General features: G+C 40.7%; 1 protein-coding gene across 1 annotated transcript in view; it reads right to left on the bottom strand.

Annotated features, from left to right (window-relative positions):
* The window catches only part of BORCS5 (BLOC-1 related complex subunit 5), a 77,264-nt gene that overhangs the window by 19,572 nt on the left and 45,523 nt on the right, over nucleotides 1-12,169 (bottom strand). The window contains exon 3 of the mRNA XM_059816518.1: nucleotides 1,765-1,922. Coding sequence (XP_059672501.1) covers nucleotides 1,765-1,922 — 158 coding nt within the window. The remainder of the gene's footprint in view (nucleotides 1-1,764; nucleotides 1,923-12,169) is intronic.

Here is a 12,169-nt window from a genome sequence, read left to right as displayed (position 1 = left end):
TTCAGCTGCACCCCTTGTTGTCAACATCTGTCAACAGCGGTTCAATTTACTGTACCAAGGAGAGCCCAAACAATTTGGCAAGAATGATTTAAGCTGAGCGGGTCCCACCCGGCTCCTCCAGAACACACACGCAGAACAACCAATGCAAGAAAAACATTTAAAAATTATTAGGAAAATTAACAGTAAAAACCCACCAGATCTGGCAGAGGGATTGAAAGCATCTGAAGTTACTTAAGTGTTTTGACCAAAAAAACCAAACTGACTTGTCAGTTGTCCAAGTCACAGGTTCACCCATTTCTCCCTCACCTTGTCAGAGAGGAGCCTGTGATAAAGTCAGTCAGTGACAATATCGATATCATCATTGTATCTATTTCACATGGACAAAAAAAATCATAAGCCTTATGAACGGGAAGAAAACATCACCAATGCTAATTTGAAAGACAGTCTGCAACTTGCCCCATAGAAGGCAAATCCAAGTAGTGCAGATTGCACTGGTAGAGTCTACCATGACTTTAAATCATGTCGATATTCCCTCTCACACTGTAACAGCCAAAAGAATTACAATGTGCTTGGATTAATGCAGTACACTGTCATTAGGCTGGCAATTAAATCCCATTTCTGAGATTGTGTGATCTGAGTCACCAACATCTGCAAATATCTTTACATCTTGTGTAATAGCTGGCCTCAGATCTTGATACACCAAAGTAAAAAGGCCTTTTTAATGGCTCCCACGTTATTTTGGACTTACAACTTCATGATGACAGCAGCTTCTCAAAACAGCCCATGAATCAAATTTATTACCCAGTTTGTCATGTGGGATTTTCTTAACTCTAAGCCAATACAGCAACAATGAATCAAGGTCATTGTTTATAGTGCATGAATAAAAATTAACCACCTGTTCAAAAAGTTTTCTTTCAACATTGAAAGGTATTTGGTCTCACAGACTTTTGACATATGCAGCATTCACCAGTTCTTCTAGACATCTGAGAATACGTGAGAAAACACTCTCAAACAGCCTCTCTTCTCATGCCAATCTGTCTTGACTTTAGAAAAAAAGAAATTGTCAGCCATCCTACTGCTTCCAACATCAGTAGTTACACACATGAGCAAGACAATCCAATAGCAGGATGCTCGGCCCAGGAATTAATTTCCTCCCCAACAGTATCATTGAATATTTAAGCAGATCAGTGATTTTCAAATGATGGTTTTGTGGTAAAAACAGCAGCAGAGGAAGATCTTTTTTAGCACCCATACGGATCAGAGAAGAGGCAGCATGTTATGGGCTTTGAAAAGAGTCTAGCTCTACAAATCCATAGAAGAAAAAAGAAATACTACCTTCTCCAACCATAGAAGATGTTATGATAACCATTTCTTTCCTTAAATTAGAGCTTAACCATGATGCATAATAAAATGTTAAGCATACAGATCTAAATAAGGAATGTTGCCTTTAAAAATTCCAGTCATCTTTTACTTCTTCAATAGTTATTTGCAGCACTAGCCATACCAGAGGAACACCCATTGTTTACAGCCAGGAAACAGAGCATAACCAATAAACACATCACCTAACAGTAACCACAGCCAAACCCAGGAATTTTTGCTTGAAGTGCACACTCACCGAGTTTCTCTACAGGGTTTACTTTGAAGCGGACTGCTGCAAGTGACCCAAGGCCATCTACAGCAAGCACCTGCATTCATAGCGCAAGACGGCCAACGCCGATGCCCCGAGACCTTCCCCACCAGAAGCAGGCATGCCGCGGGCAGTACCTCCTTGATGCGTTTCACGAGCGCGTTCTGATCAAAGGCGACCGCTTCTGCACACTGGTGAAGATGATCTTGGTACCGGAGACACAGCTGCAGCACCTGCTGGGGGTCCAGCTTTTCCAGTTTGGTGTTGGTCGGAGAGGTCTGTCCACTGAGGAGCCCTACAAGGCAAGGGAAGGAGCAGAGTTAATCTGACTGTTCATATAACTAGTTCAGCTGCAAGCCGAGAGGCAACAGAACAAACCCAGAAGAAAAGCTTTATAAGGGGTAATTAAAAACTAGTTCAGGATCTTAGACTATTGAATGGACTGTAGCAATGTAATAGTCCAGTGAAGACTAAAAGTGGGAAGGGCATGGATTGAAGATTTATGGATGTTTAGGATTTACAGCAGTGCTAAGAACAGTTTGCCATACAGCTTAGCGCTCCTCAACAGAACTTAAACACAGACTCTAACTGCAGGTCCATAACGCACATCAACTTGGTTTTCAGTGATGTGCTGCATGAAGTGAGTCCTGTTTCTTCTCCTTCCTCAACAATCCTGAACTCTGAAAAGTGAACCTCCTTCCCCATTTACGTGCGCCAGAAGGAGAAGGAGCCGAGATCTGCATTCCCATACGGGCACAGGACTCAAACTATTTTCTGGTTTTGACAGTGTGATTCTAGTGAGCTCTAAAAATCATTAGAAATTCCCAAGTCCCCCAAAACAAAACTGAATTTAAAAAAGACCTGCCTAAGTTAAATTATTAGGGGTGAAACATCCATCTTTTGCCTACCTTGTCTTTTATAAAGCTTCAGAACTCTTTCATCATCTTTTTCTTTACAATTCCAAAGACTAGCAATATACTTTTTTCTTTTTACATACAGATTTAAGACCCTTACTACCCACATGACCAGGCTTCACAAAAAGCTCATCAAAAAAGGTATTAGACTTAAAATTAGGACACTGTTAATATCCAGAGGAGCAAAATTGTCCTGAGAAATTTCTCTTGCCCATTGTTTGTTGCCTACATAGCGCAACTTGAGAAACTTTGCTGAGCTCAAGCATACATGTGCTATACTGACTGCTTTTCCCAAAGCTGCTGGAAAAAAATGATGCTAAACCCTAAGGCCATCCTTTTTTTGCTATTTAATTTACTTGCTTTCATTTCATTTTCCTTCAGCATTAGCACGACTTTTTTCTTGTTGGGACACCATCTGTGACAAACAGCACATACACACAATCTGCTTTTCCCAAAACATCCGTCAAGCTACGTAAACCGAATTCAGTGCCTACACGCATGTGCCCTTGGGGGCTCAGTTTACAGACAGGAAAAGACATTAAAACAGCAAATGTAAGCAAGTATCACACTAAGCAATTAAAAAAAAAAGTAATAAATGCCAGTTATTTGGATTGGAAAAGTTCTTCTAAGAACGTACCTCAGTGGGAAATGGAAACTATTTTGGATGGCCCCCATGCCTATTGGACGCTACAAATTGTGACATAGAGTTCTTGCCAAAACACAAGAACATGATAGAAACCCAAGACATAAGTCAGAAGTATCTTATGAATTTGAGAAAGTTAAACCTCTTTGAAAACATTTGCAGACAGAACTGAAAACAAAACTAGGGCAGCAACTTCATCAGATACGATGAAGTAGGTTTACTTTTCATCAACACTCCACATTTTATTCTCTCAGGATGCTCTCAATTACTCTTCACAGAAAAACTTTTATTTCCTCATCTTAAGAGGGGGAAAAAAAAAAAAGATAATTTTGTTTTACTGACTTGTTGCCCACTACAATTGTGCTGCCTGAGTCAAGAGGTCAGGAGAGGAAACAGACATTTAACCATTTAGTCGCAAAACCCTGTATTAGCAATAGTCAAATTATTCTTTTACCTTTTAGAAAGAATCAGCTCAAACAAAATCTTTGGTCCAGCAATATCAACTGCAAATCTTTCAAGACTACTTTCAGCTGAAGTGCAAAATTTTAATGGGAGCAAACCCAATGAAGGAAGACTTTTTTTTTAAATGTATACATTACATGTTCTGCTGCTCCGTCAGTTTGTTAATTCTGATCTTCTGTAAAATTATCTTGTCAGGATAAATGCTCAATTAATGTTGTCAACTTTTAATATGTTGAAAGTTCACATAGGAATGAGGAGTTCACCATACACCTGCGGCAGTTATCCTGTTTCTGCACCGATCAAATACATGATGCTATCAACCAACTAATTTTCTTTTATTACTAATCTCTCAACAACTTCAAGAGGAGGAAGAAAATTAGACTCTATTTAAGAGATTTAATTACCATGAAGTGTGCATTCTGGCCAACTTACACTGCTTATGAGAATTTTGAAGCAGAATAGGCCAAGGACTGTAAAATGAGCTATAAAGGAACATGCTACTCAAACGTACATATGTATTTACAACCTTGTACGCGTTACATAATGCTAAAAGCAAAATTAATAAACTGTAAGGAGCCTCTAATTCACTATCCAGAAAAACACAAGCTCAAGTGAAGGGAGACGTTAACTGTTCAGCTGGAATTCCTTCATAAGAAAGCAGAGGTGGAAAAACAATCCAGTACAAATGTTTGGAGTAGCAACAAAAAACAAACCACATATGCCACTTAAAGATAGACTATGGTGTTATTTTGGGTGATGCAGTAGGGAGAAGTAAAAGGAATTAGCTTCTCCAAAGACCTCTGGGCTCATGCTGACAATGCCAGAGAACAAGTTAGCTTAGAGTTTCAGCTTGCAAGAAAGGAAAAAGTAAACAACAGGATGAAAAAGGCCATGCAGCCTTCCACCTGGCAGAAATTCCCGTTGCCAAAAAGTTGATCCACCATTTTTTGTTGTTCACAGTAACTACTTATTACCCATGCAATAAATATTAACATTTTATTAACATCCCTCTCTACTCTGCTCTGGTGAGACCCCACCTGCAGTACTGCGTCCAGCTCCGGGGCCCCCAGCACAGGACAGACGTGGACCTGTTGGAGCGGGTCCAGAGGAGAGCCACAAAGATGATCAGAGGGCTGGAGCACCTCTCCTGTGAAGAAAGGCTGAGAGAGTTGGGGTCGTTCAGCCTGGGGAAGACTCCAGGGACACCTTATTGTGGCCTTTCAATATGTAAAGGGGGCTTATAAGACAGACGGAGAGAGACTTTTTACCAGCGCCTATAGTGACAGGACGAGGGGCAACAGTTTTAAACTGAAAGAGGGTAGATTTAGATTGGACGTAAGGAAGACATTTTTTACAATGAGGGTGGTGGGACACTGGAACAGGTTGCCCAGAGAAGCTGTGGATGCCCCATCGTTGGAAGTGTTCAAGGTCAGGTTGGACGGGGCTTTGGGCAACCTGGTCTAGTGGAAGGTGTCCCTGCCCATGGCAGGGGGGTTGGGCTAGGGGATCTTCAAAGGTCCCTTCCAACCCAAACCGTTCTATGAATCTCTGATTTTATTAACTCACTGTTTGTTTTTTTTTCCCGCAAGTCAGTATCTTTGCTCCAAAAGAGCAGATGGCAACAGTAAGTCATCTTGAAACTTCATGGAAGAGAGACTGCAACCACTCAGATCCCAGAGAGCTTTTACCAGGGAAGCTCCGGGGGTAGAACAGAGAGATGCAAGGCTGGAAAGGACCCCCCCGCGCCACAGAACCCAGATCTCTTCCCTTTCTCCTCTCGCCAGCAGCAGGCAGTAAGCCCAAACAGGTTTAATGCAATACCTCCTCCATGAGCTCTGCACTCAAGAGACAGCAGCATACTTCCCCATACACATGAAAAACTTGAGACCTGCAGGAAAAACCTTGAACCAAAAGTAAGACACAGAAAAGGATAGTGAGTTAAGAAGGGTGTTGCTCGAGTCCTTTTTTCCTATACTAACAGCACATTGAGGAGATAGCTAAAAGTCTCTAGCAATCCAGCACTGAGAAAGCTTCATTTTTAGAGCAGAGAGATGGCCAGCACTGCAAACGTCCAGGTATTATTAAACAACTCTCCTCTTGAAAATCACTGCTTCCTTCTTAAAGCCTTGTCCCAACACTTTGAACTCTCCACTGAACAGGGCCATCCCTCAGTGACCGGTCTATACGCGGTTTGTAAGAGGATATGAGATCATATCTGTCCCAGCAAAATATTTATTAGGTCAGTCTTACAAGTGCCAAAAAGGGGAGAGACAGAGGTCACTGAGTGGTTCAGGCTCACTCTTGAAACAGCCAGAACTTGAACCTGGTCACCAGTACATCTCAGAGCAACTAACTGCTGAGCTATTACCTCTTCTTCACCAAGGAAAGGGTGTTCCTGTGATTTTGTCTGTGTGATTATTACTCCCTCCCCTCGCCCAAGAGCACAGATCTGCTCTTAAATGGGAAGAAAACAGCATCTAAAGTTTTAATTTATTATTAAATTAAATACTCATTTTTGAGGCTGTTGCTTCTCTTCCAAAGAAGGAAGAACACCAGGAATCATCTTTGCACTGTTTGAAACCTCGAGACGAGACTGCGTGGCACATGATGAGTGATGCAGCATACCCCAGCGCGAGAAGGAAAGGCAGCATGGAGAATGTCATGGCTTGGGGAAAACAAATACAGGGAAACGGGAGAAGGACTACTGCAGAGCTTTAGTGCATGGACCAAAAAATGCTTTGGCAACTGCCAAACACGCACAGTCTTGGCTATCAAATTACACCCTAAAACAAATAAGACAACAGACCACATTATGCGCCTGCCACAATGAAGAGAAGTCAGGATCTCCCAGCTACTCTGTATACTTCTGATCAGTAAACAGCATGCCCGTGAAGGTGATAAACAGCAATTGGGACAAAGAAAGATTCACATTTCAGCTTCTAAATGGTGCTTTATTAAAAACAACCCAATACACCAAGCATGTCATGCATAGAGAAATATCATATATCACTACAAGGCTAGCTGACCCACAGACTTGACAAATCTGTTATTGTTTCCATATTCCTTGGCAAAGCAGAGGCATGTTAAAACCATTTTCCTCCTACTTAGTCATCTCCTTGTTGGTTCCAGGTCAACATACACTTCCAACAAATCACATCCTACTGAGCAGAGGAAAGCTGTTAGTCTAAAAAGCATTTTTATGACTAGAAGTTTTTGAAAAAATGCTTTACATGCTATATTGATTCTACATACGTACAGAACATAGTAACCCACCATAGTTACGTACTGCTGCTTTAATAGACAATGCCAGCAACAACTCAAGCGCTTTCCAACCTGAAAAGTATTAATACTTCTTTTTGACTTCTGTATTTCCAATTGTCAATCCCCTTTTTCAACCAGGAACAGCAGACATTACAAAAAGAAAACCAATAGGTCCACAGTCATTAATTTATTATTACAGGCAGCAAAGCAGATGATGCTGTGGTCTTGTTACTAATTTTAAGGCCCAAAAGCGTTGCTGTCATCAGCTAACCAATCTTTCTGTGGTATGTAAGAGAGGACTATAAAAGTGACTCCTTATTTAATCAGACCAGAAGTCTACCTTGCCCAGAATACTGCTTCCAACATTTGACAACAGTGGACATTTAGAAAACAATGGCTTTATCAGTTGTTCTTCCTTTTCCACAAACTTCCTGCCTCCAGAAAGCATTAATAAAAATTTCAGGCACAAAATACTGTGCTAAGTGAAGCCGTGATACAGATTTCACTAATTCTTTTAGAATGGTATACATTTACCTCCAAAACAACCTGTGGCAATAAGATGCTTATTTACGCACAGCGTGAAGAAAACTCTTTTCACTTGCTTTACACTTGCTACTTTGCAGTTTTGTCCTGTGCCACAATAGAAATCTGTAGTGGGGTGTACTTTCTCCCCATCGTCTTTCCAAGCTCAAGAAGCCCACTGATCAGTCTCCTCTCCCACAGAAGACTTAGTTTCTCTGATTACCTCTGTAAATACCTCTAACCTGAGGCCTGACTTCCCTCTTTAAAAGCTAAGTCAATTCTTCTGCAATGTATAATGGTTAGACCTCTAACAATCTAGTTGCTTCTATAATTACTACTCCTTTGTTGGACCTACTAATCAGCCACACCCTTTCTCAGAGCATACATTACAGTGTATTACACATCACCAACTCTCCTCCAGAGAGCAAGGTTAAATGAAGCAACAGACTACACACCACAATTAGCAATAGCTTGTCGACTTTACAGAGGCGTTCCTGGTTCTGGTACCTGTTTCTGGAGGTTTATTACTGTGTACATTACCATTTTTTTCTAAAACCTCTTCTGTGAACAATTCTCATTCATCGCTGTAAAGAATGACGTACTACTTTTGTAGTGAATGCTGATTCAACTAATTGATTTCGCTTTTCTGAAATTCTTCTCTGAAGACAATCCCACAGACTCTTCAGCAAGCTTCTGGAAAATCTAAAAAGCTTTTATTAAGTATATGCTAGCAGAAAGCTGTTTTCAAGGATTTTCTGTTCCGGTTTCCTTCCTATTTAACCTGCTAGAGTTCGTGATCTTTTGCTCTTCTAACACAAGTTTCTTTCTGCCTTTTTTCGTGTGGATATCTTTTTGCCTACAGCTCCCTTCACACTGCTTTAACTACACTATTTTTCCCTCTACCACCCTTCAAAATCACCTGTACTGCCTGCAACTTACCTTTTTTCAGCTGTTCCCAACTTCTCCTCTTACCACCCTCATTTTTTATGAAGCTCCTCTTCATAAATTTAATCCAAGACAGTAAAACTTTTTCAGCTCTTCTATTCCTCATTGAATTTGAGTAGACTATGGTTACTATTAATATAATAGCATTGAGTCATGTCATTTACCCTCATTAAGACAGCATGACTTTTAGCTTAAAAAGCACTAGTGTTTTTCAAGTCTCCAGGAATTTTCCTGTGTTCCAAGAACATTTAAAAAACTATCAACCCCACAACTTGCCTCATCAAGCATTTCTAAAGCTCTTGGGTAGAAGCTACCCAGTCTGGCCAGCATCTTAAATGAAGTCTAGCCTCAGTGGCCACCAGTTAACTATTACCATCGCCTTTCTTGTTGCTGTTTGCATAAGGAGATTGTCTTGCCAGTACCTTCAGGCAAACTAAGTACCAAAAAAAGATCCACACAAGAAACAGATGAAATTACATCCCTAAAGATCGAGTCTTCTTTCTTGACTGTTACTGCTTGCACAAGTTCGGAGGCAGCAACTTGCTACTAGCTGAGATAAAGAGCTCATTTCCATATATTCTCCATGCAGGAGGACTGTAATATGACCTATGGAAAAGAAATACTCGCACGTGTGTGTGCAGCAGAATAAAAGGCATTAAAACACTTCCAAGCAGATAAAGTAATCAGATTTACAGGGCTCTTATTGACTAAATACTTTCAATGCTAATTGTGTACTTCCTCTCTTATGCTTGAAGGCTGAGAAAAGACTACATTTTCAGTAAAGCCTGAAGAGTCAAAATAGCCTTTTTTTAAAAAAAAAAACAAAACAAAAAAACACCTCAGTTAGAAACATCAAAATTTATACACTCAAATTTGGAAACCCAGCCAGCTCTTAAGAAAAGGGCATAGAACACAGAATTACTGGAAGTCAACCATAAAGAAAACTTCAAAAAAAATAAAAATAAAGTCACTCAGAAATCTTTAAGCTCAAATGTGGATGACCACATGATCTTTTTCACAGACCAGTTTATTTTCTAAAAATCACACTGATAAAAACACCTTTTAATAAAATAGGTATTCACTCCAAGACAAAAGTTGGCTTTGTCAACTCTGTATTTGCAATTCCTTTGAACTTTAATGGGGAAACACAATGACTGTAGGCAAACTGAATAGCTATTATGTGAGCAAAGAACATATTTGTATTATGGCAAGGAATGTTGGCTGTAACAGCAGATTTTCCCTCTACTTTGGAGTCGGTACCATGTGATCGTTTACTTCTGCATGGGTGACAGATGGGCTGAAGACTCTCATCTTGTCACATCGTTTAACAGGCAACTTTTCTGATCGCAGAGCTCAAATACGCTCTCAATATGAATACTGCGCCTCGGCCTCCTAACACAGTGTAAGCTATTGCCTGAAAGACATTACTCACCAAGATATATAAATCACGTCCCCTTTTGTTCTTCCACCATTTGTCTTAAAAAACAAACATTAAGAAGATTCAAGACATTTAGGCGTCTATAAAAATGTGGTTTGCTCCAATTCTAAGACAAAAACCTCACAATCTACAGATTTCTACCTATTACGGTCACATAATTCACATTAGAAGAAATTGTGATTCAGAGGGGGTTTTGTTGTCATTAATTACACTAAAAGAGTATTTGTTTATGATTTTTCTGCTTTCCTGTTGAGCCTCATTTTTGCTTTGGACTAGATCCTGCAAAGATTTCTATACACCATTAAAGCTTTCTCCTGTCACATAGGGATGGCTATACATCAATAATGTGCACACAATTCTTTGCACCACTGAAGCTTGCAGCTTCTCTGATGTGATGACTTTTGCTCCATGCTTTGTATGATCTGTACGGCGGTTAGCACAACAGAGCCTGATCATGACCGGGACTTTGAAGACTGCTGCAAAAAATTTCTAAATTAAAATTTGCACAGCAAAACAGAAACAAATCAGAAATGCTTTCTCATTTGGATTGTTAGAAACCTGAATGCACAAAAGGAGAAAATGGTGCACAGTCTGCACGCACTGAGATTTCAGTCTGTAAGTATGAGATTACTGAGCATTACACCTTTAAAAAGTCGCCAGCGGTTGCCATCAAATTGGAAGCATGCCTACTGATACCCTTCTTTTGAAGCTTCAGGTAGGGATAAAGGTACACAACGTTCTCTGAAGAAAAGCACACAGATGCACTTTGTCAACTAAAAGCAGCTAAGATTCTACCCAGTCCCTCTCCCCACTGATTTTTTTTACTTTTAGAGCACAGAAGTAATATTGAAAAGAGTGTTTTGACATATTGCATGGCCAGCTTCTTGCGGCAGACCCCAAAGTATAAAAATAAGCACAAGTCTGTAAAAATGGATGGGATAATTTACAGGGAAGTAAGAGACAATGGTCCTGTGTCATGCAATAAGCTGTATTTACTCTGCAGCAACAGTTTTTTTTTTTTTGGAAAACATGTCAAGAAAGACCCAAGACCTACCATCATCTGATTACGTAAGGATGTGATATCCGCAGGCTACAGCTGACCCCATTATCTTAAGTACTCTGCAAACCCAATGGCCAGAAGACTCACGGCATTTTATAAGATGAGGAACTGAGGCACCAAGAGATTAAATGATTTATCTGAGCCCACATGGAAACTGCTGTCCCTCGGCCTAATGACTTCGCTGCCAGAACATCCCTCCCCTTCCCTCGCCCTCAAATACCAAATGCCAGCTGGGCGGGCAGCAGCGGAGCCCGCTTTCCTACAGCACTGTCAGCGTTGAGCACCGACAAGGTCTCTCCCACGCAGATTCTCAGATGTCTAATAAAGGTTCATAAGACAACCAGAGCCAAATCAACAGCTTCTTCCCTCTGACCCACACATACATGCTCCACAAAAGGGATGGTCCAACTCCCATCTTCCTCACCACGGCTCTTGCACAGAAAACGATTCACTTCACTAAAACCACAGAGAACTAATCCAGTGGTTTTCTTTTTCCTCCAGGGTAGCAGAAGGAATCAGAGCACCAGGAGATCAAAAAGTAGAGCTAGTCCCAGGAGAGGCGGGAGATATGGAAGGAAAGAACAGAGGGGGACTTCTCCACCTGAGCAACAGCAAGCTGTCATTTCAATTTTTTTATGCGTGCAAAGCATTGAGAGAATCTCAACTTTACCTCTCCACCCATCTTCCTTGAAATAATAGGACCTTAACTACCTTTTGGGTATCTCTCCCACTGCAAAGTTTGGTTGAAATTTGCCACAGATGCGAAGTTTTCTAGGCTGTAGACGGGAAGAGAAGAGGGACAGTGGGAGCAAATAAACTCAATTTCTTTTAAATAAAATTTAAAAAAAAAAAATCACAAGCTAAAATTTAGTTGATTCTATTACTGGTAATAAAGATTAGCCTTATGGCAATCTTTATTTTATTTTAGGCAAAAGTGCATGGATATTTATCCACACGACAAGGCACATACTAGCACGAAAACCCCAAAAAACAGTGTTCAGTGGTTTAGAGGAAAGGTGACATCTAAAGTCACCTTTGAGCACAAGGGCACCCATGCAAAGTTGGGGCACATTTGCTGATCCACACTAGCCAGCCTGCGTACACACACTAACCCCAAGTAAATTCAGTGGGGGCAGAGTACACTCTGCTCCTTTTACGAAGAGGCAAAAGCACACACACAGGCAATTACTGCAGCGTAGCTGAAGTGCTGCAAGCCTTGAGTTCACAACCTAGTTTTCTCCATGGTAACTTATTCGTACGCCTTGTGCCCGAGACCACGTTACAGGAAAGATGATTT

The sequence above is a fragment of the Gavia stellata genome, chromosome 4 (genome assembly GCF_030936135.1).
Source record: "Gavia stellata isolate bGavSte3 chromosome 4, bGavSte3.hap2, whole genome shotgun sequence".
NCBI lineage: Eukaryota > Metazoa > Chordata > Aves > Gaviiformes > Gaviidae > Gavia > Gavia stellata.
Note: the sequence above shows the minus strand (reverse complement) of the source record. Positions and strands in the feature narration are given on the sequence as shown.